Raw genomic sequence first — 26,417 nt, 5'->3', positions numbered from 1 at the left:
TCGTATAAGTTGGCTCTGAAATAAAAAATTCATCCATCACTGTTCGGTAAAACAGGAAAAATTGTAAGAGTTTGTGGTTTTCATTGTGCAATACGGTGAAAAAAATGATTATTTCATTTGTAATGGACGAAATAATACATTGAGGATAAAATCAAGATACACTTGATCCAGAAACTCGGTTAATTATACATTGTGTGACGTTTTTTCTACATTGCAAGCGAAAAATCCTCGAGCTACAAAAGTAGCTTTGAAATTGATTTAATAATAGCATATAAGTCGAAGATTTCTGGAGAATTGGAAAAGCTGAACGTCTGAACACGATAAACAGAATCCAAAATATCGTCAATACCAAAAAATTCTCACGAAAACATTCAAGGATAACGCCAAAACAATCTTCGCTGTGGTTGGAATATCGTCCCTTAAAATTGTTTCCAAAAAAGTGTGAAAATTATAGTCACAGATACGCGTATTTAATTTCAGTTTGCGACTTTTCAATTAGTTTTATTCGCAGCTTACATTGAAACTTCAGAAGTTTACAATCAAATGATAAGCATGAAAAATTGCCGGGTTCCGCTTAATTTGAACTTCCGATTCTACCGGAAATGAATCTATTAGCAATATTTTAACGACGAATATGTACTTTTTTCTCTTTATTAATTTTTCTAAGTAAACCGTTATGCTTTTCCCAGTTGATATATTCAGGTTTAAAAAAGTATAACCTTTTTGTTTATCGAAAGATATAAAAAAAATTTCTTTTCAAAACTTTTTCATTCGGCTGCCAAGTCCGATCGGTTTCAGATTTTTCACTCGCTCGTTTTCGAGAACTCTTGCCTTTTAATCGTGATGAAAAGTATCGCGAAAAACGTGTAGACGTTATCGAATTTTTTCACCTAAAATGTGATAACAATGAGGAATAATATTTTTGTCTATTTTTGCGTTACACCTTATTATTGTTACGTTGTTTGAATTACTTAAATTTAAAAAACGTCCCGAAAATAATAATCGTGGCCAGAATAAAAGAGGGATTCTCACCTCGATTTCTTCGTTGTCAATACCACGAGCCTGACACTCAATTTCGCCCAATATTTTTTCACCCTCTTTACCGAAAACAGCCGGCAGCGGGCAAATCTAATTTCACCGTTTTACACAAGCCCTTGATATTTAATTTTCTCTACCGAGCGTCGAATGGGCTGGTAAAATGATCAGTTGATTTTCTATTCACCCTTGTGAAATTGTCGGTATTGATCTTTGAGTGATCCGGTTCGCGGACTGCGGTTATCATCGCGATTTCAAAATTTCCGCAACACCCAGGCACCGTGTTTAGAAATTTTGCTTCGTTCAACGTTGATTGTAAATATAAAAATGTATTATCTTGTTACTAACAATCCAGCAAGCCGTTTGTTACCGGTACTTTTTTTTACGGTCTTTAAAAAATAAAAATTGCGAAACTGATTAATCTAATTGGAATATAGTCATGCCGTTGTGAATCTAATATGCGAAACGGTTGATTAAAGAGGTTTCAGATATTGGGTGGAGGTCGGAATCCTGAAGGACCAAAAAGTCGAGTGATCGAAAAGCCGAAATTTTCGATGTAAGAATTTTAAAACAATGAACGAAGTTGGGATTTTCGATAAGTCACCCAGTTCAGTAATACGAATAACTGTTTTCTCGAAAGTTCATTTCACCGAACGCTCTCTTCTCCGAAAAAGTATTTTCAGAACAGCCGGTGTTCCGAATGACCGAAGCACAGAATCCGGAGATACAGAAAAATGAAAGTTTCGAAATTAAAAATTGAGAACGGCTAATACTTCGACAAGCCGCGAAACCGAAAAAATTAGTTTTCCACGATTAGTTTTGGTCATTAGCAACAAAAAAATAAAAAAAAATGTCGGTATAAATTTATTTACACATTATTGTGCTTCAATTTTTATTTTGCCGCAAGTCATCTTTTCGTATTTATGGACTTTCTACGTTTTGAAATGTCGGTTGTTCGACTTTCGAGATTTCCTGCCGTCGACGTTTTGGTCTTTCGCATTTTTGTACCCAACCCCAGATTTTCAGGGTATATCGGATTACCATCCAAGATGAAACCCTCTCATTTTGGACCCGACCCGACTTCCGGTTACACCGGAAGTGACTCATAGGAACGGGAGCTTCTCATCTTGCTTGAAAACCGAGAATGCCCTGAAAATGTCGGAACTCTAATCACCACCATTTCCGGGATAGGTAATCGAGTTTTTGTGACGGACAGTGCGACAGAACGACGGACCCTAACTTCCCGAACAGCCTGATTTTTGGTCTCCAGAGTGCGCGAAAGGAGAACGTGTGTTAAAATTAAGGCTAGCAACTTTTCGCTTGAATTCAACACTTTTCCGTATTTTAAAGTCCTTAAAGATTACAAAAAGACAGTTCCATAGTAAGTCTACATTAATTTTTGTTTCGTCAAGTAGCGAAGATCAATTGTCAACTGAGCAAATTATGTGTTGTAACGGATGGTGAAGTAAGTTATATAAATTTATTTCAGAATTTTATTTGAATTATTTAAATTGGACAATATAAGACAGAAATGGCATTGTGAATATAGCGGTAATATTTGAGTAAAATTTATTTGTAAGAGCAGCATGAATGGTACACGTGTATGTGTTTAAAAATTTTTATATTTACACATTTCTCCAACAGTTGTCGTCCTCGATCTTCCATGTAAAAATAACCTGTGGTAAATAAACCAAGAGAAGAGTACCCAAAACTAAGATAATCCAAAACAAAAATAGCACATGAGAAAAATAACCCAAACGCAAAAACAACCCAAAGGAAATAACCAAAGCCAAAAATAACTCGAACAAAAATTAAATCACGAGACAAATAACCCAAAGAAAATAACCAAAGACAAAAATAACCCAAAGGCAAATAACCGAAGACCAAAACAACTCAAACAAAAATAACCCATGTGAAAAATAACCCAAGACAAAAATAATTAATCCGAAGGAAATACTCCAAGACAAAAATAACCGAAAGAAATTAACAAAAAACAAAAATAACCCATGATTAAAATAAACCGAGACAAAAATAACGTAAGACAAAAGTAACCCAAGACAAGAATAATCCATGACAGAAACAACCCATGAGAAGAAATTGACAAAATATTTAACAAAATGAATACGGGATATTTTTTTTCGCGTTATTATTTTTGGGTCACTTGGCCCTCGTACCTTTTCCAGCCCTTTGTCTCCTCTCTACTAATACGGCACATCTCGCTAATCTGTAACGCAGACGCAATAACTAGCGCTTGCAATATTCGAAGCGACGTTGCAGTAGCTAACGCTGTTGTAGGACTAGCCGTGTTAATAGCGGCTGCGTTAATTGACTAATGAAATTCCACGGTTATATTAACGTCTCATATACAGGGCGTTACGGCGAAATGCCCAACTATGAATTGATTACCCGGCACCGTTCGTTGATCAAATGGGAACGTTAATACAAGTCGCGAATTCACGTCACATAATTGCAACCACAGAAGTAAAAGTTTACGTATTACAGGTAAAGAGGTTAGCAAGTAAACTTGTTACACCCCACGCGAATTCCACACACGGACGGCAAGTTCATCCCCCCTCCCCCCCTCCCCTCCTACAAAGTTTCCTAAACTCTAAAAGCCGTAAAGGTCTAAAAGGGTGTGTTCGAATCGACTCGCGGACTGACAACAGCGGTGACAGAAGTTGTTACAGCAGCTATGGGATCCTAGGCAAGTACGGTTCCAGCTTTGTAGCTGCTTTGGCATTGAATTGGCTCAGTAAAGTTTATTCCGTTGCCCTAGGTCTCGGTGTTACGGAGTAGAACCCTCGGCCATAAAACAAGCCCCGTTTACCTAATTTCGAAACCTTCTCTTCGTCGAATATGCCGTACAATCTCGGGCGTTTGCGAAGGTGGGTTACGTACTGCAGGTGAAAAAGTAAGCATAAAAACGGTGAACCTCCTTTTTTTTTTTTTTTTTTTTTTATACAAACACTGAGAAAATGTAATTTTAGAATAATTTTTACATTATCTAAAGCAAAGAGAACTCAGACCGAGGTGGTGCTCAATCTGTAGATCGTTTAACAAGCGATTTTGCAATTACTTCAATGATTTCAAGCGATTTCAAAGGGACTGCTTTCCAAAGCGGTTTGTGAATTCAACGAGTGAATATACGTGCGAATTCACGCAATTTCAAGGGATCTCTACGATTTCATACGATTTCAAGTGAACTCGCAGTGATTACAACTGATTTCATGTAATTGTATGCGATTTTAAAGTAGCTGCATTCCAGATTTCATACGATTTCAAGGGATCTCATACTATTTCATGGGATTTCAAGTGAATTCATAGCGATTACAACTGATTTCAAGTGATTTCATGTGGTTTTATGCAATTTTAAGCGTGATTATACGTGATTTCAACTCATTTCAAGTGTTTTTAAAGCGACTGTCTTCCAAAGTAGTTTGCGATTTCAACAAGTGAATAGCTCCGCTGTTCAGACATTCTCTAAAATTTTCCGTTATCATTTTCTAACACATAAGGTCTTATAGGACAGGTATCGATTTTGGTCCAATATAACTTTTGCTCATTTCACTAAATATTTACGTCTTCAGACCTCTGGTATTCGAAAAACAGATGTCTATAAAAATGTTGGTCTATCGCGACAAAATCCTACAATGATCTCCGAAACGATTCGATATAAGAATCTGATATTTATACGCCGTTGCATTCAAAGAATGGGTATGAAAAATTGCCTAGTCGTGTTTATTGGAATATACGCTTGGATGAAAAATAAAAATTTTGACTAACTTTCGCTGTTATCGGTTTGTTATTTTTCACTGTCAAAAAGAGAGAGAGATTCGATAAAACTTCGCCAGACTAATTTTTCATTCGTAATTACGTTCGAACGAATTTTATTTGAATTCCGTACTGATCTCAGAGGTAATTAATTAGCGAATAAAATTAAGGAGAGAGAGAGGATTCAGGCTTCAAACGATGAAAGACGATATTATTACCTATTCGTTTATTCGTTTCATTTTTACATGAAGTTTTTACATCGAGCACATGAAACACGGCTTATCCTATAACTATCAAGAGTATATTGGCCGATTTCAGATTTATAAGAAAGATACAGGACCGAGTTTCCAAAATTGTCTGTTCTTTTTACGGAGTAGTATGACGGAGATATCTAATACTAATACAAGTAGTGTAGATACTTTTACAAGCAACATAACATCAATAATAACTTCGATACAATTTTCTCTTTGAATATTTCAAATCCCTACTAGATATGAAAATAATGAGAAATTTCATGAAACCTCTACAATGAAATACGCGATCTTGAAATAAAATGAAAAAGCAACAGCGTTACAGATTGCAAAATTCAAGAGCATATAATCGTCTCAATTTCTTACCGTAAAATTAAGTTATTCTGCATTTAAGTTGACCAAGAAACAGGTTGGGCTATAATTACTAAGTATACATGAAAAATATTTATTACACCCTTATACTTCTCCCGAAATGAATATTTATCCAGTAAACATAGAAAAGTATATTTACACTACTTGGCGAGGTATTTACTTCCTGTTTTAGCAAAATACAAAAATATATCGTAACAAAAATAGACTGGCCCGCTTTTTAAAGTTTCACCGCAGACTAATTGCAGATGATTGAGACCATGCTTATGATTTTGACAAAGTTTTGTAATATCGGCTTGTATTCACATCATTTTTAGAAATAAAATGAAAAAATTACTCTTGCTGCATTCGTATATTTATATAAATTTACTCCAACTTATGGACATCTCAATACAGTATAATGAATAAACTTCTGCGTAAAAAATTTCCCGTTTTATTCTAGATTTTGACAAATTCTACGAGAATCTTTCACGTATGCCTCAATTACTATGTTCATTATGTAAGACAGAATCGTATACTTAGCGCTCATATATTTGTTTTTCTAAGTGAACTTCTATATTCTTTCTAATACAAATTTTAAATATTTTTTTTTATTCTAAAGAACAGTTTATTAAAAAATATCACTTGTCACTCTTTCTCCTCATCAACCCTTTCATACCCGTGTATCGTTATTATCTTATCTTGATACAAATTGCTTTTCTCCCATTTTTGATATCTTGTTCATCGACAAAAGAAACCAAAAGACAACGGAATAAGAAACATCTGACAGTTTTTCGTAACAAAAATTACTGTGCAAATTGAAATAACTGAACCAAAAGGAAGTGAACGAATTGTTATTATAATGTAAATTTTTGAAAATTACCACTTTTTCTTAGAATCTCATTACTAACAAGATACTTTCCGAGGATGAAGCGTTTCGTGAATAAAAGGGTCGAAGCATTGACATTCACCAAATTATACTCGTATAATGTAAGCATTATCAATGACACATTTTTTTTCTTTCTTCAATATCTGCTGACTCTAATGTCGTCCTATTATATTCGTACATGTAATACGATAATGCACAAATATTTGACAAATAGTAGACAATAAGCAATAAATTCTTACAGACATTCGGTTAAATATTTCTTGAATGCGTGTACTATTATTTACGTATGCATACGTTTAACGTTTATATACGCGCATATAATTCTTTCGTATTAAATAATATCATTTCTCGCACAAACATACCGGGACAATCTCTTGAAACTTGAAAATCAACCGCGCATGCGCCAAATAATTAAATCTCGTTGGTCGGCGAAATCTTCCCGCAGCGATATTCTTGTCTGCGATGCAGGCGGGCCAACCTACGCAAAATGTGTCCGTTTGAATTTTCAAAGAGCATAAGCATTAAATTCCGACCGTTCTTCGAAGAATCAACTTTCCAACCCAGTAACAAATGCATCCCAAACCTTTCCGAGTCACCGCCTCAATTAATTGAGATTCTAACCTCGAAAATTCCTATCGACTACATCGCTGGCAGAAACAGTTTGACAGCTGAAACTCGGGATGGCCAGCCTGCGCGAACAGCCGATAAAACTCGCGCATGCGCGGTTGATTTTCAAGTTTCAAGAGATTGTCCCGGTATAGATACACACAGTTAACGATATCAAATTAAATCCTAGCTCGTTTGCTACGTGTGGATAACTTTAATAGATGTCACAATATTGTCTTTCAACGATCTTTTGGTCATTTTACAGACTCATTTTATACCGTTACGTAATATTATATAATACATACAATAATTCAATACTTATTGTTTTTGTAAACACCATATATTATGAACTATTGAAAAAATCCGCACAACAGTATAGCAATATTAACAGTGATATAGTGATTACATCGATGATATATTGTGCAGTTGAGTAAACTCGACGTCACTTCACTTCCTTTGAATATTTATTATACAGAATTTATTACGCCTAATAGCTAACACGTGCAAAATATGATATCACACTCTTAAAACTTTATGTATTCGTTTTTTCCCATGCCTTAACGTCGCGAACGGATTTTCTAAGCGCAGCTCATCTTGAGGGTGTGGGATCTCTTAATTCTAGTTGTCGAAGGAACTATGTTTAAACGTCCTTCGATTATATCTTCAGCAATTCCGTTTGCATTCTAGTACAATGGCTTCAAGACTTGGGATTTTCGAATTTGAAAATCGCCAAGTCAATACGGCCTGAACAATAATACTGACACGGAATAAAAAACAACAGCAAAAAAATAAATGTGAATGAAATATCACGATACTTTATCCAGAAGCCACTGATTGTAATAATTAATACTATTATAGGGAAATGACAGATACTTATACATATATTTGACTCACCATTTGCAATAGTCAAGATAAAATTTGTTTTTTTTAACCTCATTATCAATTAGCTTATGATTATGTACGGTTGAATAGCTTTTAAATTTCAAATACCTTGGGTTATGCGCAATAAGCGATATTAACATTTTTGACTTATTATATGATAACAATACACACACATATATCGTTTCATCTGATTATTGGCACTGATTTATACAGAATTTGTTATTCATTGAGAGGTGGAAGTAAAAAAATTTCATGCACGAAGTCTATCGTTCACTGAGTTTCGTCATATGAACTTTCATTCGAAGAACAGAATGGTGAAAATACTCTGAAATTGACAAATGTACTTTTTAACGCGGGTCGCGGCTTGTCGCAATTTTCAAAAGTATTAGGCATATTATACCAGTTCCATTAATCGAGGACTACAGGCTTTTCGTTCCATCTTTCCTCCCATGTGATCGCGATAATACGCTCGTCATGGCTTTGACAAATGTGAAAGCATTACTTTTATGACACCGTTAAGGGTGCTCTCATATAGGTGGAGTTTTTTTTTCTACCACCTTTCTTTTTATCGCACTTTCTTTATCACATCCTTATATATACGAGAGGCGAACAACGACCTTCCACCTTCAGTGGATATCCGTTCCAGGTATCATCAATATCATGGACATGATCGAACGAACTCCGATGAAATACCTACCTATAAATATCTACGTCATAAATGTAATGGATATCCAAATCTCACATACCTTGCAGACGTGTCTGGTGGACTCGTTCTAAGAGAAATCGAGTGGACATTTCTACGACAGAAGTAAAATGAATCGGGCAGTTTCCCATGCATAACGGATCGTTTTCGAATATTGTACACTTACAGCGTGTTTTTAAGTACACGCCGCAGTATGTTTGGGTTGCCTACCACCTAGGGGAACAAATATCGGTAAAACAGTTCTACTCTTATTATTACTCAAGTCTAGTCAAGTCATATATTCACTTTAACGTGACTTTGGAACGCGATCGCTGAACACTTCGGCATGGAATATAAACAACCAATCAACTGCTCGGCCAGATCCACACAGCTTGGCAACACGGCCAGTTCCAGCTCATTTGCGAGGACTGTAAACGCGTTACCTACCGATAACTCGGTAGGTCTATATTACCGATATATGTTCCCCTCAGCGGTGGGCAACCCAACATTCCGCGTCGTACGCTTAAAAATATTTTGTATACTCGAGTGTTTTACTAAAGTATATACAGTGTCGAATCGGATATGCGGCAGTTGTGATTTTCTCCATGATAACTGAAATCGATAAGTTTGTGCGTGGTCAGTGAAAAAGATAAGTTGATCCTCCAAATATGTAACTGAATGTGAAGTAGGTAGATTTTTAGTCGGACAGCTATGTCAGTATTTCGAAGATAAAAAATTGTCACTCAATTTGAGTGTTTTTCCAATAAAATATTGCCCTCCTTAATTATCAACGCCAGAAATAGAATCGTACTTCTTTATAACATGAAGACTTCAGAATTAGCTACTAATCGTAATATTCAGTTCACTGATTTCACAGTACGAAATTTCACAGTTTATCAGAGGAAGAAAATTTATGTTGAAATTTCATCGGTGTAAGCCCGTTATTTTTCCATAGTAAACAATCACTGATATTAAAAAGATTTTGGCATTGAAATGGTGTATTCACGCAATGCGGCAAATTGTCGAAAGGTCGTTGATAAAACTGAACTATAGTTGTATCGACAGTTGTCCAGTTTCTGATAGTTAGACTTAAGTTTGTTTCGATGATTTCTGCCAGTTTAGATATCTTATGTTTTAGTTTGTGGTCGTTTTCAGTTTCTTCTTTTTACAACTTCTTTTTGCAACTCATGCCAGTATCACAAATGTAAACTTTGTCAATCGCTGATTAAATACCCGAACAAATATAATCTGATCGAATGAATCACAAAACGGGGAAATTAAATCCGATGCCCATATTGTCAACTGCAAACATTCATATTAGTCACATTCACGCTATTTGCCAATCAGACACTGATATCATTCGTATCATATACCTCTACAGAATTAATACATTCGATGTATTACAACCGTAAATCGATTCCGTTTTCCTGGGGAACGATTTTCCAGTGACTGGAGAGCCTCGAAAATTGCGAAGCTCTTGCATTTGATTGGCGATCAGATAATAAATAAAATCCCAGCATGCAAATGCTTCGCTCTAATCGTTACGGCCCCGTGGATAGAATAGAAGAAAAATGCAAACAGCGGAGCTTTATTCACTGCATCAAACTTGCTCTGTGTGTGCTGCTGGATACTAAATCGGGGCTGTATAAGTTCGCGCTTCCGCGCGAGCTTCCGCCGCCTCCGTTACTTCCGCTAACGCTTTCCGTTCCGGCATGGTGAGTGTAGGCAACGTTCATCAGTCCGGCTGGGTGGCGCGGTATTTGCCTGGAACCCATTCGGACACCGTCTTCGCAGGATCTGGGCAAACGACGATTCGAAAACCGGAAGTACCCTCGGAGCCGTTCTTTTGCCGGTCTGAAAGAGAGTAGAGTTTTCGTCACAGCAGGGAAAACTGATTTAAATCGACAGAAATTTGAACTAACTGTTCAATATTCCGAACCAAAGCATAATTGAGTTGTTACAGGCACATTTTGGAGAAGTCCAAATGCCGAGAAATTAAAATATACAAATACATCGTTGAAAAATTAACTCGCCAGAATTAACGTAGACACCGAGACAACAAAATATCGTCATTTACCGATGTTAGGTATCGTGACAATAAAACGGTTTGAGTATTTTTGGAATCACAAGAAAATTTGGTCGAGTAACTATAATTTAGTGAGATCACAGTCGGCTGGGAAATAAATTTTTTTGTTACAGCAACATTAAATCACTTTCTACGTTGTACTAAATTTGTTTCACTCGAACGAGCCGTTAACGATAATTTATTATTCCTTCGACATCAAACGATGGCGGTAATGGTTGGAAAAAAGTTAAAATGCCTTCGACCATAGCCAAAAAGAAAAATAACAGGTACTAAATTTTATCGTTAAATTGCTAGAAAACCCGATTTGTTGCATTTTCTATTTTTCCTTTATTCGATTGAACCATAAAGACGACTGAAAATTTTTTCTCCGTGGACGCTTACACGACATTCTCAATGATCATTCAGTTGTCTTAGATCGTTTATATCAAATTTTTGTGGGACGTAACCATGGCCCATTTTTTAATGCCCTCGTCCAGTTTATCCTTAAAGCTGAACATTTATCGGGGTGTGTATTCACCCTCCTTTTACAGGAGAACCGTGTTGTTGCTGAGTATCGGATACTGCTGGATTACCACCGTTCCGCTTTATCTCACTTCCGTCTTCGCCAGTTTCGTTCTCCCCACAATTCATCCCTAGTCTCGAGATTCAGGTCGCGATTCCCTTCATTTACATCGCGTGTATACGCCTTTACTTTTCGTTCTTATTTTTTTTTTTTTCATAAACGGCTATGTTCAGGTCAAAATAACTCCTGATTTTGGCGAATTTTATGCAAGAAAGTGGAATATATATCTATAGAAAAAAAAAACAAATGGTAAAATATCAACAGAGTGGGATTAAGAGAAGATTGAAAAAAAAAACATCGCAATCACCTATTCGTTTTGATTTTTTAGTCGAACAAGTTTCACGATTTCTGAATTGGGGTTCAAGTGATCCTTGATTTGATTATTGAAATTCATTTGAAGTATCTTTAACTGTAAATTGAGGAAATTCACATAAACTTATTCGTCTTTTCTAAATTAGTAACGTGTCTATAACCAATTTACTTGACACGTAGAAAAATTTTTTCAATATTTTTTCACAGAGTTTGATGTTGTTCGAAATAGGGGATTTCTGGAATCAAAATTTCCGCACGAGTTGCACAGGCCTTTTGATACTTTGAACGTTACTCTCAAAAGATACGTTTGATAGACCGAGTTGCTATATACATGCATATATGAATAACTTATCTTTAAAGTTACGCTACAAAAAGATCGATATCTCATTTTGAAACAGGAACTCAACTACTGATCATGAAATTATTCAGAATATATTTTCAAAAAGTTACAGTTGCGTGGAAAACCGGAAATATTGCTTATCGAATAATCCCACCATGCATCAATCATATTTTTTGCTGCTCCGTCTGCGAAAAAGTAGAATGATATAAATTTTTTGTTCATTTTAAAAAGAATGCTTTACTGGCAAAATTTTACTACACATAGCCTTTTACACGTATTTCATTCAAGGTACGAAATACTTGTAAAAAATACGTGTGAATTTTTCAATATCTAACTTACTTCAGTATAGTGTACATTTTTTTTTAAATCTGCATATTATCAGAAACGAATCTACCCACCACTGTAACAAATGAAAAATATCGTTCCATGAACAATTCTTTATACCAAATGAATTGATATTCTGAAAAAATTCTGTAAATCCAAGCGGAAATTTTGCTTATTGGATTGACGGAGAATACTTGATTAAAAAATCAATCTTGATCTGCAGTCGGGATAATTTTTATTCGATAGACAAATATTCCAATTTTATTGTACAACGAACTAATATCTTCTGATATAATTTTTTTAATATACATTGTGTCTGAAAAAAAAATTGGTCACTGATTATTATACCGTCAAATTGTTACAAAAAATGATCTATAAATAGAAATTCGAACAAGTCGGTTCAAGGAATGATGATCGATGATGAATGATTTATTAGTTATTTTCGAATACCGAAATCTGTTGTCATGATTAAAGTTGTTATTAAAAAAAAAATCACCCATATTTTAATGCTTGAGCAGACTAAACGAAAGCGTGGTCAGTGAAACGTGAATGGAAAAGTGTAATCGAGTCTTCTTCACCTTCGTCGAGAGCAAGTTTATATAATTGTCGTTGGCCACCGGATGTTTGATTCAGTTCATCGGTGAGAAGAACGGGAAAAGTGGGATGTGGCAAAGGAATAGAAGGAAAGAAAGAAAGAAAGAAAGAAAGAAAGAAAGAAAAACCAGGAAGAAGTAATTTGTCAGTGAATTAAGGTCGCGGAAAAGCTCCCATTTTCATTCTTGGTTTTTTTTTTTCGCTGCCTCCTTCCGGAATACTTAAGCTGATAGAGACGCTTCCGCGTGTGGAAGCGGATCCATCTTACTCAGAAAGCGAAGAGGAGGGAAAATTTTTATTTGGTGAATCGTTTGGAAGTATATGGGCTAACTTTATCGAGATCGCTTTTAACGCGTGTAGATCTGGTACTTCCGGCTAAAGCTCCTTCGTTTCTTCCACCTTCGGCAACCGCTTATTGCCTATTATACCTAAGCGTTCGCTCGCGAGAATATCGATGTAGTTATAAGGCATAGGACGTTGCCGAAAATCACAAGAGCGAGAGATTACACCTACATTCGGCATTAGGAAACGTGATAATTGGAGCTGGATAATAAGACGTTCTTGATGTCACTTTGATGATCAACGAGAAGACTGATTGTAAGAAGGAAATACGGACACACACGGATGGACAGGGTGAAAGATAAAATTATTATTGCCTCCTATCGTGTGTTTCGTCTCAATCACTCTTCGTAGAATGGATCGTTTTACAGGAAATCTACTCTCGCGGGACACAAAGAGTGACAAAAAAGTGTAATCCAGCGAATTGATGGGATGAAAAGAATTTGTTTTTTTGCTAGTTATTTTTCTTAATGAAAGTAAATTGCTTATAGGGCTTTCGGTGATCGAGTCAAGAGTCAAGTTGCAAATTTGAAAAGTTCCGAGGCACTTTATTCCGAACACTTTATTTCGTGGCGAAACTTGAGATAAGGAAATCAAATTTTTACGAAACTTTTTCGGAATCTCGATGTTTCAGATTTTTTAATTTCCTCATATTCACACTTTCGGAATTTTCAGCGATGGGTTTCGGACCATTAAAGACTTTGATATTTCGTCAAAGTTTGATATCTTTACTTCGAGTTTCACCGTGAAAAAATTCGGAATTTGACGCTTTCGTAACTCCTGAAATTCAAAATTTCAACCCCGCCCTCTGATATAGCGTTAGATTATCAATCAGCTCGAACAAAAAAAAAATTATTGAACCCAGGAATACTACGTGATTTTTCCGACGCAATAGCTAGTTATGTGAATAAGAAAAATAAAAAAAGAAAAAAAGAAACAAAAAAAATATGCTACCACTTTTTCGAATATCGACAAATCTTTGTTGTTGTTTTTATCTATCTATCTATTATCTGGAATTTGCAAAAATTCGATCACAGGAATTTTGAACGAGTATAACTTTGAACATTGGTAAAAATGAAAGAAAATATCATTGATCACTGTTAAATCTATCGTTAAAATTCCCCATAACCGTTACTCGATACGTGCAAGAATTCCTCGAGCAGCAAAAATTCATCGCGATTTTTCTCAACGATTTTTTCCGCTCGATTCGTGTTCGGCATGGGAAGCACGAAATATTTTCACCAATAAGAGAAATGCCTGTAGCGAATTGCAATTCGGCAGGTTTGAGTCCGCAGACCTTCCTCCGCGGATCGTTGTTTTATCCTCCTTATCCCCCCCCCCAAATAGCTTATTCCTATATTTATTGGGTAATTCGGTTGATCCATTCGGCAGGCAAACACTTGCCGCGCTCATTCCTGTCACTTTGAGCTGTTTTAGCGGGACTCTGATATCAAGGTGAGCTGTTTTCGTCGTTTTCGAGGTCGACAATCTCGTTACATGACATGTGTGGAGAATTGGGAGATGTGATTATACGGGTTTCGTGGTACACGCTGGCAATTTTCATCCCCGTTCCTCGGTCCAACTCCCTCGGTGATTGAATGGCCTTACCGACTTATTGTGCTCAACCGAATCTTTTCACGGAGCGAACGAAAACAGTTGGGAAATTCTGCAGGACATCGGGTTTTCCAGTTTCTCTAGAACTCCGGATATTCTGCTGTACACCCTTGGAAATAAATTTTTCATCGTGGCAAGTATTTTATTTCGCAACGATGAAACATCGGGACGGAAAATTTTTTATTCAATATTTGAAAGTGTCAGTCGTGTTTGATAAGGAAAGAAAACGAGACGACTCAAGCATCAGATATTTATAAAATTTTTCGGGAATTGTCAAAGAAGATCCCGTTACGTTTATACACAGAGTTGAACTTTTTGTATAAATTGTATAATGGTTAAGTGGAAGTAGAAAATTCAAGAAGATCGAAAATAAAGAAAGAAAAAAGAAAGACACGTTGTACGAGAAAAAAAAGGAACCGAACCACGGTCTGTTGAATGTTACATTTTTCATTTCATTTCAACACTCATTATCAAGAACAATAATGTATCTCAAAATCATGAAATGCTTTTGTAATTTTTTTTCCGCAATTCTCCAGGTTTTATTTATCATCTAAGTATTAAACTAAAAGTTGGTTTGTGTGAAATGAGACGTTTCGTATCAGATTAAAAAGAAAAAAAAAAAAAAAATATTGTTCCGGGGTATTTCTATCATTGAATATGCATCAATAATTGAAAAGAAACGTCAAAATTAAAAAATTGAGTGGTTACTGCCTACAAGCGATTCGCATTGGTTGCCTGTAATATAATTATACGACCTACTTCCTAGAATCATTTCTCCCGAAGCGATTACGCAACAGTTTAATAACGCTATAAGTCTCGTTTCATACGTCGTTGGGCAAAATCACCGTCAACTTTTTTTACAGCCCCATTTTATTCGCTGTTTATCGTGTCAAGAAAGTCCGGGGTAAGGATTTGAGCATGAGGGTGAACAACTGTCAAGATGCGGAAAATCAAATACCTACGGAGAATAGGACGAATTGATAAAAAAAAAAAAAAAAAAAAAATCGAAACATTTTGAAGGTCCCGAAAACAAAATCAGCAAAATATTTGAAATCTGCGTTAAAATTTTTCACGCATTTCTCGACGTTCTTGATGTTAATGATCCATGAACAAACTAATAAGAAGAAGAAAGAAAAAAAGAGAAAAAAAAAAAAACAACGAGCATTTCTCAATCGAGGAACGTTGTTGGTCTGATTGCAGACTGTTATTATACAATTTACTGTGCGAGTAGTATGAAATTAAATAGTGGTCTCCTTTCGCTTCCTCTGACAATGAATGTCGTAGAAGTGATTCTAAATGATATCGTGATCAACTGGACGTTTTCATAATAATGTACGTTGCTTAATTTCATTCCAATTTAGACCCGACGCGTCCCTGATATAACATTTTGAAATAAAATTGAATTACGGAGACGGTGTGATTTTTTTTTTTTTCACCAAGAACCGCAATTTGACCTTCCTTCTTCAAACGTTCGTTCGTTTTTGGAGCTCTATCGTTCTCGGATTCGTTATTAGATTACAGTCACTTTCTCACTGTGATCTTGAGTGAATTATTCCCACGTTTAGTCTGTATGGAGTATCGTTTTATTTGTCTTAAACGAATTTAAAGGCTGCGACTTGAATCAATGAAACTCCGAAATAATTTAACGTTTCAAATATGGCCGCCTGAAATCAAATTGTAAGCTGAAATTTGACTCTCGCACAGTCTTTGTCAAGAGTCTAGACCAAACTATCTACGGAGCATGATTCGCTAATGCTCTTTAATCAATAATGTGTTTCTAAAAATCTTGAGGATAATTTACGATCGTATTACAATAAATGGCGACAAAGGTTCTATCAGCGAATAATAAGTGTAAACAAATAACACCGAATTACGACGAAAAATCAAAAGTAGCGTGGATCCTCGCTTCGTAACGAACAAGTTGTCATTATTGCTCTACGGCTGCCGAAGACCTTCACAACATAATTATAAAAATTGAGCGAATCTTAAGTAAACCCAGCCCTTGGATCTACTCTCATCCCCATAAGATGTACAGCTTGCAAGTTCAGGGACTTCAGCTTGGAGGCAGTTAAACGATTAGTTAAAACCTTCAGCTGTTATTGATGATCTATTGGTCAAGGACTCGGCTACCTTGCTTGCGAGAATCTGACGTGGAAGAGATTGATCATGATAATATGTTAACGGACAGTTGATAGATGCGGTCTACAATTTTAATGTCAAACGCAGTTGATCTCTGAGAACTGAGACCACAGAGAAAAACTGAAAAAGACAAAAAAGAAAAACTGGAATGGATTCTGTGACCTAGATTCAAGCTTATGGAAATTAAATTAGTATTTACCAGCATGTTGTTCGAACCTGAACAATTAACCATTGCGAAGCCACGTTCTTTGATATCCTTCATACCAGGACGCGGTTTCCTCGCGGTTCGACGAATGCAAAGAATCAAGTGGTCGTGGATAGAGGAGAGAGACTGTCAACTGTCTTCTAACTTAATATTCACCGAGTTCGAATGTGAAACTTAAAGTCGACAATTACCACCATGAAATTCGCACGTCGAAAAACGTTTGACGCGGCAAGTTTATTTTATGTATAATATTGATAAATCAGCAGGGAGCATTAATTGGAGTCACATTGTACTTGTGTAAGTTTATCATTTGGAAAATTTTACCACGCTTTTGGCATGGATTTCTGTAGAAAAATAATTACGCACCGTTGGGTATTAAATTTTTTCTTTCCAACGTACATGTTGGCGGGATTGTTTGAACAGGAAAAATATTTACTGGAGCAATCACGATCCGTATACAGGATTAGGTCACGTCATTGGTTCCTTCTTCCTTAGAAGTGTTCGCGAACCGCGTCTGTCCACAGAACTGAGTAAATCAACGACCCATGGACATGTTTGCTATCAGATTTTGTAAGATTTGTTTAATCGTACGTGACGCATGTGTGATCCAATCTGATGTGACGTAAAACCGAACAGCAGTAAAGATTTCTTGGAGGATCAATTATAACGCGAATATCTGTTTCAGTCTCAAATCAACCTCTTTTACTAAAAGGGAAAACCAGAATAACGCCTGAAGTATGAGAATATCGATACCGTGACTTGGCAGACAAGAGGATTTGGATTTGTGATATCGTATGTGCTTCATCGGCACGGATCGAGACCCAATCTGATGTACCTTACGATTAGCCATACACATGGAGAATTTCATGCAAACCCGACCAACATCTGATCCTCACCATTGTTGATTTAGTTCAAAAAAAATTCTGCAACTGTCCCAACTGTGAAACAGTACCCTGAATTTTTTTAGATTTTATTATCCAGCTGGTTAGTTATTTATAAATATTGAGAGCGATTTTGAATAGAATCTTTCTTTAAAATTTTGAAAAATTGCATTCTCTTTTCCAAAAATTTCAAGACCGGGCCTATGATGGGCCGGTTCTTTTTTCGTTTTTCGTTTTTAGCACTTTTAATTTTTTCGATCAACTAAAACATTGTTTAAACGGTCTGAAAATTCCCAAAAAATGCTGCAAACTTTCATTATTTACTCAGAACATTTCTTGATCAGTTTCATTATGAAGTTGATGGAAAAAGTTGAATGTCCGAGGTAAGTAGACAATAATTGCTCCATAATGGAACCGGTCTAGGATTGTTCTAAGTGAAAATAGAAGTTTTGAGAATATTTTGGGAATTTTTGAACTGTTTTATGTTTTAGTAGACCAAAAAAATCGAAGCTACTAAAAAAGAAATGGAATAAAAACCGGCTTTTTATGAGCCCGGACTTGAAACGTTTCGACAAGACAGTGCAGTTCTGAGAATTTTTTAGAATTTAAAAAAAGTAATTTCAAAATCATTTCACGTATTTGTAAATAATTTAAAAGTTGAATAATAAATGTATGAAAATTCAGGATATTGTTTCGGAGTTCGGACAATTGCAGAAAATTAAAAAAAAAAAAAAATCAGAATCGGTGAGGATCAGACGTTGGTCGAATTCGCATAGAATTTCCCATAGATATGTGAGATACCTGATATCTACATGAGAATAGTAAGGGATCTGTGAATGATAATGTTCTCAACTCTGCAATCTAAGATTTCAGCTGTAACATGTTTTTCATGAATTCTGGAACTTTTAATAATCACTGAAAGTTTAGAAATACATAATTGAAAAGATTTGCAAAGGCTTGACGTGATTTTGGAGAACTTGAAGGATTTCGTACGATTTAAGAATTGTTGATTATTTCGGAAGATCTTTGAATAATTCCTGTTTCGAGAAATTAAATTGCGTGTTGACCGTCGAGGAAATTACTGGAAATTTTATATACTCGTGCCGTTTCAGACTTTAATCTATGAAATGAATAATATTTGACCCAGGTAGCAAAAACAACAGATATGGATGTGTACCGACATCAATAACACGAGGCGAAAAGCACCCAAAAGCAAATATACATCAAGCTGTGAATAAATGTATCATCTCTTGCTGTATAAGCATTGCCGATAAGAGTGGATCGATGTTTAGGTATAAGATTGCGCGAAAGATCGATTGGCATTGAAGGTATTAAACTTTGTAAGTAGCCGCGGTGGTCTGGAAATCCTTCTATATTCGAATCGGTAAATCTGAATCCTTTTTCATGAGCATCGCATGGTAATCAGGGGATTTTGGAATAGCTTGAGAGGTGAAATATGATGTCAGGAATACAAAATTCATCGTAACAGTTTCGACATCGTGAGCTGCATTAAAATGGAAATATACGGTTAGCTCTTCATAAATGTTGATATTCAAGGGCCATCGTATCATCGAGTTTAAATTGGACCATTGGTGTACAAAATTCAGACGGAAGTCAAAATAAAACATGCAGCTTCCCGTTATCACACCGCAGGTTCCATGTTCAGAGAGAGAAAAATAAATAAATATCCAATTCGAATTTCGAACTACAAATTCAGATTCGTGTTTAACGATTTCAAAGCCCTCCGTTACCATATTACATAAAAAGATGACGATTTTTAAAAAATTTGGAACCACTGTAACGGATCCAACATTACAAATTTTGCAAGTCTGACTTTGGATTGGTTATCGATAACCCAAAAAACATCCGCCTATTAGATTCTACCAAAATCTGAATATTTTTAGATTCTTTTCCACAGGATGAATTAATATTGTTTTAGTGAAGTTTCTATTCCATAATAATTTGATATTATGTAGATCTTTGCATCATCTTACTCCAAGGTTAATGAATATCTGAAAATCATTTATCACGTTGACTTTCAAAATTCCCAAGCTTTAAGTAACAGGCAGAACGCTCGGCTCTCTTCGTCTTTTCGTCTCCGAAAGCTAGTAATTATATGAGAAACCATAATGGATCTCTGTTTGGATATTTTTTATAGTCCCAAAAAATCGTTGGATATTTGACAAATAAAATTTTCACAGACAATCGGACTTCATAAACTATACCGCGGGCCATCTATGGTGAAAAGTTATGTCCTTGTTAAAACTGATCCTCAACAACGTAGATCGCAGCTCGTATCGTAATATGATGGTGTTATTATACGAACCTGCTCAACTGCCAGGAGGCGTAGAATCCGGGGGTCGTGACTATCGGAACGAAGGCAACCCAGACGAACATTGTGAAAGTAATATCGAAGTGGCCGCTGTTTTCGTAAGTCTCTACGAGTGCGAGCTTGGCAAGCCTGAAACAAGATAAGTGTATCGTTACCAAGCATGTGCCCACGACTATTATTCTCGAAGAGTTTAGGTATCGTATAATTTCGCCTAAAACAGTTCCCAAGAAGAGACTGTTGTTAGAGAAAATTAATAGCAGTTCAGGTTGGAATAAAAACGTGTAAACATATATGAGTTTGTGACATGTGTAGTTTGTTCGAATCCCTTGGGAACAGAATGTGACGAGAATATTCTGAAATGGGTTGTTAGAATTCCACGTTGAGTAATGCCGCGTGCGATTCCGATTCGTCCAGTAAATAATTCTCACTGCGAACAAAACACGGTCATGAAAATTGGACATGGAACCTTTTTTGCAGGCTGGAAGTGACGAGGAAAAAAGGAGAAGAATAATCGGTTGAACCGGAATCGTCCGGAGGTCCCTTGGTTGAATGATAAAGTAGGATTCATTGTTGTAGCAGAGGAACTCATCTCGCTCAACAGTTGAGGCAACAAAATATGAGGGATACGACTAACAAGCCTCAAAACCATTGGAATAACATCCAAAGTTGTCAGGTTAATCAAATTCGGAACTAGGTAAGGTTCGGGTGACCGCTTTTTCGTCAACTTTGGAAATTCCCCGCAGGCAGTGTTTTCTCTGTTCACAAAGTCCCGGAACTATCGAGAACTCCTGAATATTTCACCGTCCGTTTTTCACTTCGCGTATCAAAGATCAGGGATAGCTCAGGGATCAGGAATCCTGTTGACTTATCGTTAGAAAATCAATGGGGGAAAATGAGGTTGGATAATATTATACTTGCGGGAAGGTGAGAGTATCGTATATTCGCACGAACCGTGCAGCTGAGATATTTTCAAATATACTTTACAGACTGCTGAATTTTCGACATTGTCGAAATTGACTATCGATAGTTTTTAAACACAGTGCTTCAACTAAGCTCTTCGAAATTCTACCTCATGATCAAATTTCTGACTATTTAGCTTTATTTCGAACCAGATTGTCGAGCTGATGAGAATGAACACAAAGTGCAATTTAAAAGTATTCGTTGTAGGTCGCAGAAATAAAAACCAAAAAAAAAAAAAAACAGTAACGTATACCGATGCTTGTGAGGATTCAAAATACCACGAGAAATAATCAGGTAATGGACTACGTGTGTAACACCAACAGTTATTTTTTTAACGACAGTCACATTTTTTGTGGTGAGCAATTCATCAAGCGCTCTGCTTTCCGATTATACGTGATGAATTTAGTGATGAAAAGCAACGAACGACAGTTTTTTTTAAATCTCCTTGTTTCCTGTTCAAGAGTTATTGAAAGAACGGGTCTTGCAAACACGGCGAGCTTTTTCGTAGGCGTTTTTCAAGGCGTAAGTAACGTGGAAAAGTCGCCCTTGAGACAGTGTAGTTGGACGTTGAACAATGGGGTCGGGACCATAGCTCAAGCCGGTCCTTTCAACGAAGAGTGAAAAAAGGTATGGAACAAATGTACGAAAGGTCAGAGCAGTTCGTTCCGGTCGCGAATCCGGCTGATGCGCAAATGAAAAATCTCTCCAAGTCACATCGCAACACATTCGCCAGCTTTTTGGAAGGCAAAGAAAAGTAATAAATCTACCCAGAATGCGCGTCCGACTCTTATTAAACCTTACTTAAAAAATGCGACAAGGGTAAAGAAATTACCTAACAATTTTTCTCGACGTATACTTGACGTTTTATTGCACAAAAATGATATCGTCATCGCTATTGTTGTTGGTAATTTATCATGACCGTCATATTAAGATAAAATGCGTTGGGCAATCAGAAAATTGCTTTTTGGAATACTTTATGCGTAAGTGAATTCCGGAGATGCTGATGGGTTTCGTACAAATGCAAAACCCTGAACCCTGTACCACTGGGAATCTAACAAAAGACTTGACATTAACTTGGAAAGGGACTTTAACATCGTTGACTTTTAGAACTGTTTAACAACTCTAGAGTGAATATGTATGTTACGCGAATCTGCAACTTTGCCAGTATATTATTATCACAGTTCCTTCTCGCCATTCTCGACTTGCGTGGACCTCAGTAATAATTTTTGCAAAAAATTATACTCCAGGTAGCCGATGAACTAGCTGTTTCAAAATTACCTCAAGAACATAATAATATCATGAAATCCCCAGTACCATTTGTTAATTTTTTTCATCTCGAGCTGCGTCGTGTTGGAAAAAAGAGAAGCATCGAGTTTATTAACGATTTTTCGGTGTCTGAAACAAGGCCACGAAATCTTCTTATTATTGTTTCACATTTTAGCCAAGTCTTGGAGTGTTGGACCCAAACATTACGATCAGTTTTTTTTTTTAATTCTACAAAGTATCTCGTTCCATTTGTTCAAGGTGGTCTTGAAACGGACCGTCGGCGACGTACGAATTGGATGCTGTGCGACATCACTCGGATCCTTAGGACGATATATCGAGTGGTTCAGCGGAAAAATCGTTCGCGCGAAACACAATAAACTGCGCCACACCATCTTGGCGAATTCCTCTTCTAGCCACGCTCCATATACTGTAAACTCGAACTATCGAAGCTTGAAAAAAGCTGCTCCAAGCGGTTCTGCAATTTCCTCACCCATGATGGTTGGTGAAGAAAGGAGCAAAAACAAGGTAATAAAATACCGCGATGGGAAATATCCAGGCACAATACTCTGAAGCCAATAAATTGACGAAAGAAAATAATCAGAAAGCAAAAGTTTAACGGTTGTGTAATGGGAACGAAGTTGTTGGAATTGAAATTTATCAGAAAAACGTCGTTCCGATATACCGGGAAAATCAAATGCGCATGCGCGAGTTTTATCGGCTGTTCGCGCAGGCTGGCCATCCCGAGTTTCAGCTGTCAAACTGTTTCTGCCAGCGATGTAGTCGATAGGAATTTTCGAAGTTAGAATCTCAAATAATTGAGGCGGTGACTCGGAAAGGTTTGGGATGCATTTGTTATTGGGTTGGAAAGTTGATTCTTCGAAGAACGGTCGGAATTTAATGCTTATGCTCTTTGAAAATTCAAACGGACACATTTTGCGTAGGTTGGCCCGCCTGCATCGCAGACAAGAATATCGCTGCGGGAAGAATTTCGCCGACCAATGAGATTTAATTATTTGGTGAATGCGCGGTTGATTTACAAGTTTTTTTTAGAGATTGTCTCGATATGGAAAATCGGTAACTAGAGTGGAGTTAGGCAATTATCAGAAGATTCTCCTCGATTTTTTAAACCGGAGATATAGTTATATACATGAGTATAATTATGGATTGCATGAACTGGGGGAGAAAATAAGTATGACAGTAACTAGGGAGCTGCTAAAATCCTTGCAGACTGAGTTCATACCAAAGTAAACTTCAAGTGTAAACTTTATAATAGCCAATTCTTTTCCAGAAGCAAATCGACCTGAATAAACAAGATGATATTCTGTGTGTTCTTCGTGTACTTATGCAAATATTAATCACACGAGAATTCAAATTGACGTAATCATTGGTTGAACGATCGGGTAACGTATACGATTATTTTGCCATCATCGGTATTGACAGGTATCAAGATACGAAACGGTATAATACGGCGATAGATTATATATTCGGCTTATCCGTGCCGTCGATCAGGATTTCTGTTATGAAATATTTGAAGCGTGTATCTTGAAGTTGAACGAGCTGCCGAGCCAAGACGGATCCGTAGCACTTTTAATACCCTGGTTTGAATGAAGATAAAATACTTTAAACAAAGAGACTGAAAGTCTGGTTTTACAATGCTTGCAAATATCGATGAAAATTTGGCTCTGTGAATTTATTTCATCTCCACAGAAAATCCACAGGCGGAAAACAAACTGAGCGGCTTATTATCGATCTCATTGCTTTACAAAGTAACTGACTACCTTGGGTATATTATGAAACGTAGTTTTTGCTATGTTAATCGATGCCAAGGAAAAAGTGATTCGTTTGGTAAATTAAAGATGACGCAATTTGCCATTTTTGTCAGCTTATCAAAAATGAGTTTCTCATGTAACAAGGTAAAAGAGAATTATGGTTATCTTTAATTTTCAGTTCTTTGTAAATAAACAATACGAAACTTGAAATCATAAGTTTTGTAAATTGAAAATTACGAAATCTTCCATTTTTGTCAGCTTATCAAAAACGAGTTTCTCAGGTCATGAGATAAAAGAGGTTATATTTCATTTTCCGTTCCTTGTGACTAAAGTGTACGAAACTGTTTGCTCTCACCTCAGCACCATGAGAGGGCAAAGACAGATGGCAAAGACGGCGACCATGAAGATCAGGTACTTTTGGGTTCGCTTTTCCTTTCGCACGTCCAGCTCCGCGTCGTAGAGGTCGTATCCTCCGGAGAGTCCAGAGAATCCGACGGTAGCACCTCCGGTGCCAACGCTTCCACTCTCTCGTTTGCCATCACGTCCGGTTCTGGAAGATGAAATCGATCAGGTGTTATTGAGAAGGCGTAGGTGTTCAGGATTTCATTACACATTCTATAGGAACCGGTATTTCGACTAATTATCAGCAATTTGTATATTTAGGTATATAGTAAAGTTGGTGGTTTTGCTAGGGACCCCGACTTGTGCAGCCTCGTTATCGTGAGTTGGTCTCACCCTTAGTTAAAACGATTTAAATTGATGGAAAATAAGAGAAACTCTGCTTTTGATAGAAAAGAAAAATCACAGGCTACGCCTACGCGGTTAGAAAAAAATATCCCAGTAGGTCAACAAAATTCAGGTCAAAATTTTTAGGTTGATTTAAACAGTTTTTAATATATTACCGTTTTTGTTCAATATTGACAATTTCAGCTCATTGGCTATAATTTCAGCTATCGCTAAATCGAATCGTAGGAATTGAAATCTGAAATCATACGTTTTGAATATTATGCTTTTCTCAATAGAACCGAAGAAGATCTTGTATTTGCGTAATAGCGAAATCAAACTATCAAAAAAAAAAAGGAAAAGAAAAATAGAATATCTTGAAGACCAATATAGATACGAAGAACACTAGATTTTATCAATTTGAAGAGGGAAAATTTTCGCTGCAAAAGTCGTAAAGAATAGAAATATGGCGTTTTGAATGTTGGGAGAATATGTGTATTTGTCTAGAAAACCAAGATATGAACTGTACTTTGACACGTGTGTGACAAGCTATATTGTATATTCATTCGATGAAACAACGCTAGAAACTTCCCATCAGCTACAAGACCCAACATGCGATCTTTGTGGCCATTCATGCGATCAGAATTGGTTCCAAGAACGAGTCTCGGCGAAATATCACAGATTGGTAATATGTTCACGATTATATATTGGAGCAATATTATTGTTATATTCACCTGAAATGTCTGACGGCATTATCGACATCTTTGGTTTTTATTATTTGACATAGGTAGGAATCAAAGTACACTTCTTAAAGCAAAAATAAATCATTTTACTCCATTTTTTCAGTCAATCCCTATTACGCAACTCGAGAAAATACAGCTGATTAGCAGACATTAGTATGGAATGTGCTTTCATGAAAGATAAATTAAAACTACTCTTTGAGAATAATGAAGGAGAACGAATGAGACTTGACTCGATGCCAATTTAGTTCATTAATTAAATCTGTGCTCTTCCCCACTTTCACCCAATCTCTTTTACGTAATATTATATATTGTGTCCATTGGTTCATTTTTCACAAAAATAGAAATTGGCAAGTATGAATTTGGACATATCAATATGAGCAAAAATCAACCGTCAGCTAGATGATCTAAATCACTGTGAATCATCCATGAGTAAATTGAAAACGACGAGTTGGGAACTTCTAGCTTCATTTGATCTTGTTCGGTCCACCTCAGTTCGATATGTTCAGGAATTAAAACTTATCAATTAGTTCCAGCGCACTGGGCGAATACAACATTTGCGAAGGATAGTACGAGGAACCAATTAACTAGAGTGGCTATCACGACTGGAAAGGCGAAACGAACTAAGCTGACTAATTATGCTGGAGAGATTCCGCATTCAGCTGCACAGGAGCTAACTTCTCGTCGAGTTTATCACATAGGGAGAAAAGGAATACAGCTTGACTTTGGATTATAGAGCTGCACATCGTTACGTATTTCAACGATGA

General features: G+C 36.5%; 1 protein-coding gene across 1 annotated transcript in view; it reads right to left on the bottom strand.

Annotated features, from left to right (window-relative positions):
- Positions 1-8,260: 8,260 nt before the first annotated feature.
- Positions 8,261-26,417, bottom strand: part of LOC107218005 (5-hydroxytryptamine receptor 1) — a 42,327-nt gene continuing 24,170 nt past the window's right edge. Inside the window, exons 5-7 of the mRNA XM_015655737.2 lie at positions 24,543-24,737; positions 20,187-20,321; positions 8,261-10,318 (exon numbers count right to left, since the gene is read on the bottom strand). Coding sequence (XP_015511223.1) covers positions 10,057-10,318; positions 20,187-20,321; positions 24,543-24,737 — 592 coding nt within the window. The 3' untranslated portion in view covers positions 8,261-10,056. The remainder of the gene's footprint in view (positions 10,319-20,186; positions 20,322-24,542; positions 24,738-26,417) is intronic.

Source organism: Neodiprion lecontei, chromosome 5 (genome assembly GCF_021901455.1).
Source record: "Neodiprion lecontei isolate iyNeoLeco1 chromosome 5, iyNeoLeco1.1, whole genome shotgun sequence".
NCBI classification, from domain to species: domain Eukaryota; kingdom Metazoa; phylum Arthropoda; class Insecta; order Hymenoptera; family Diprionidae; genus Neodiprion; species Neodiprion lecontei.
This window is presented reverse-complemented; position numbering and strand designations above follow the sequence as displayed.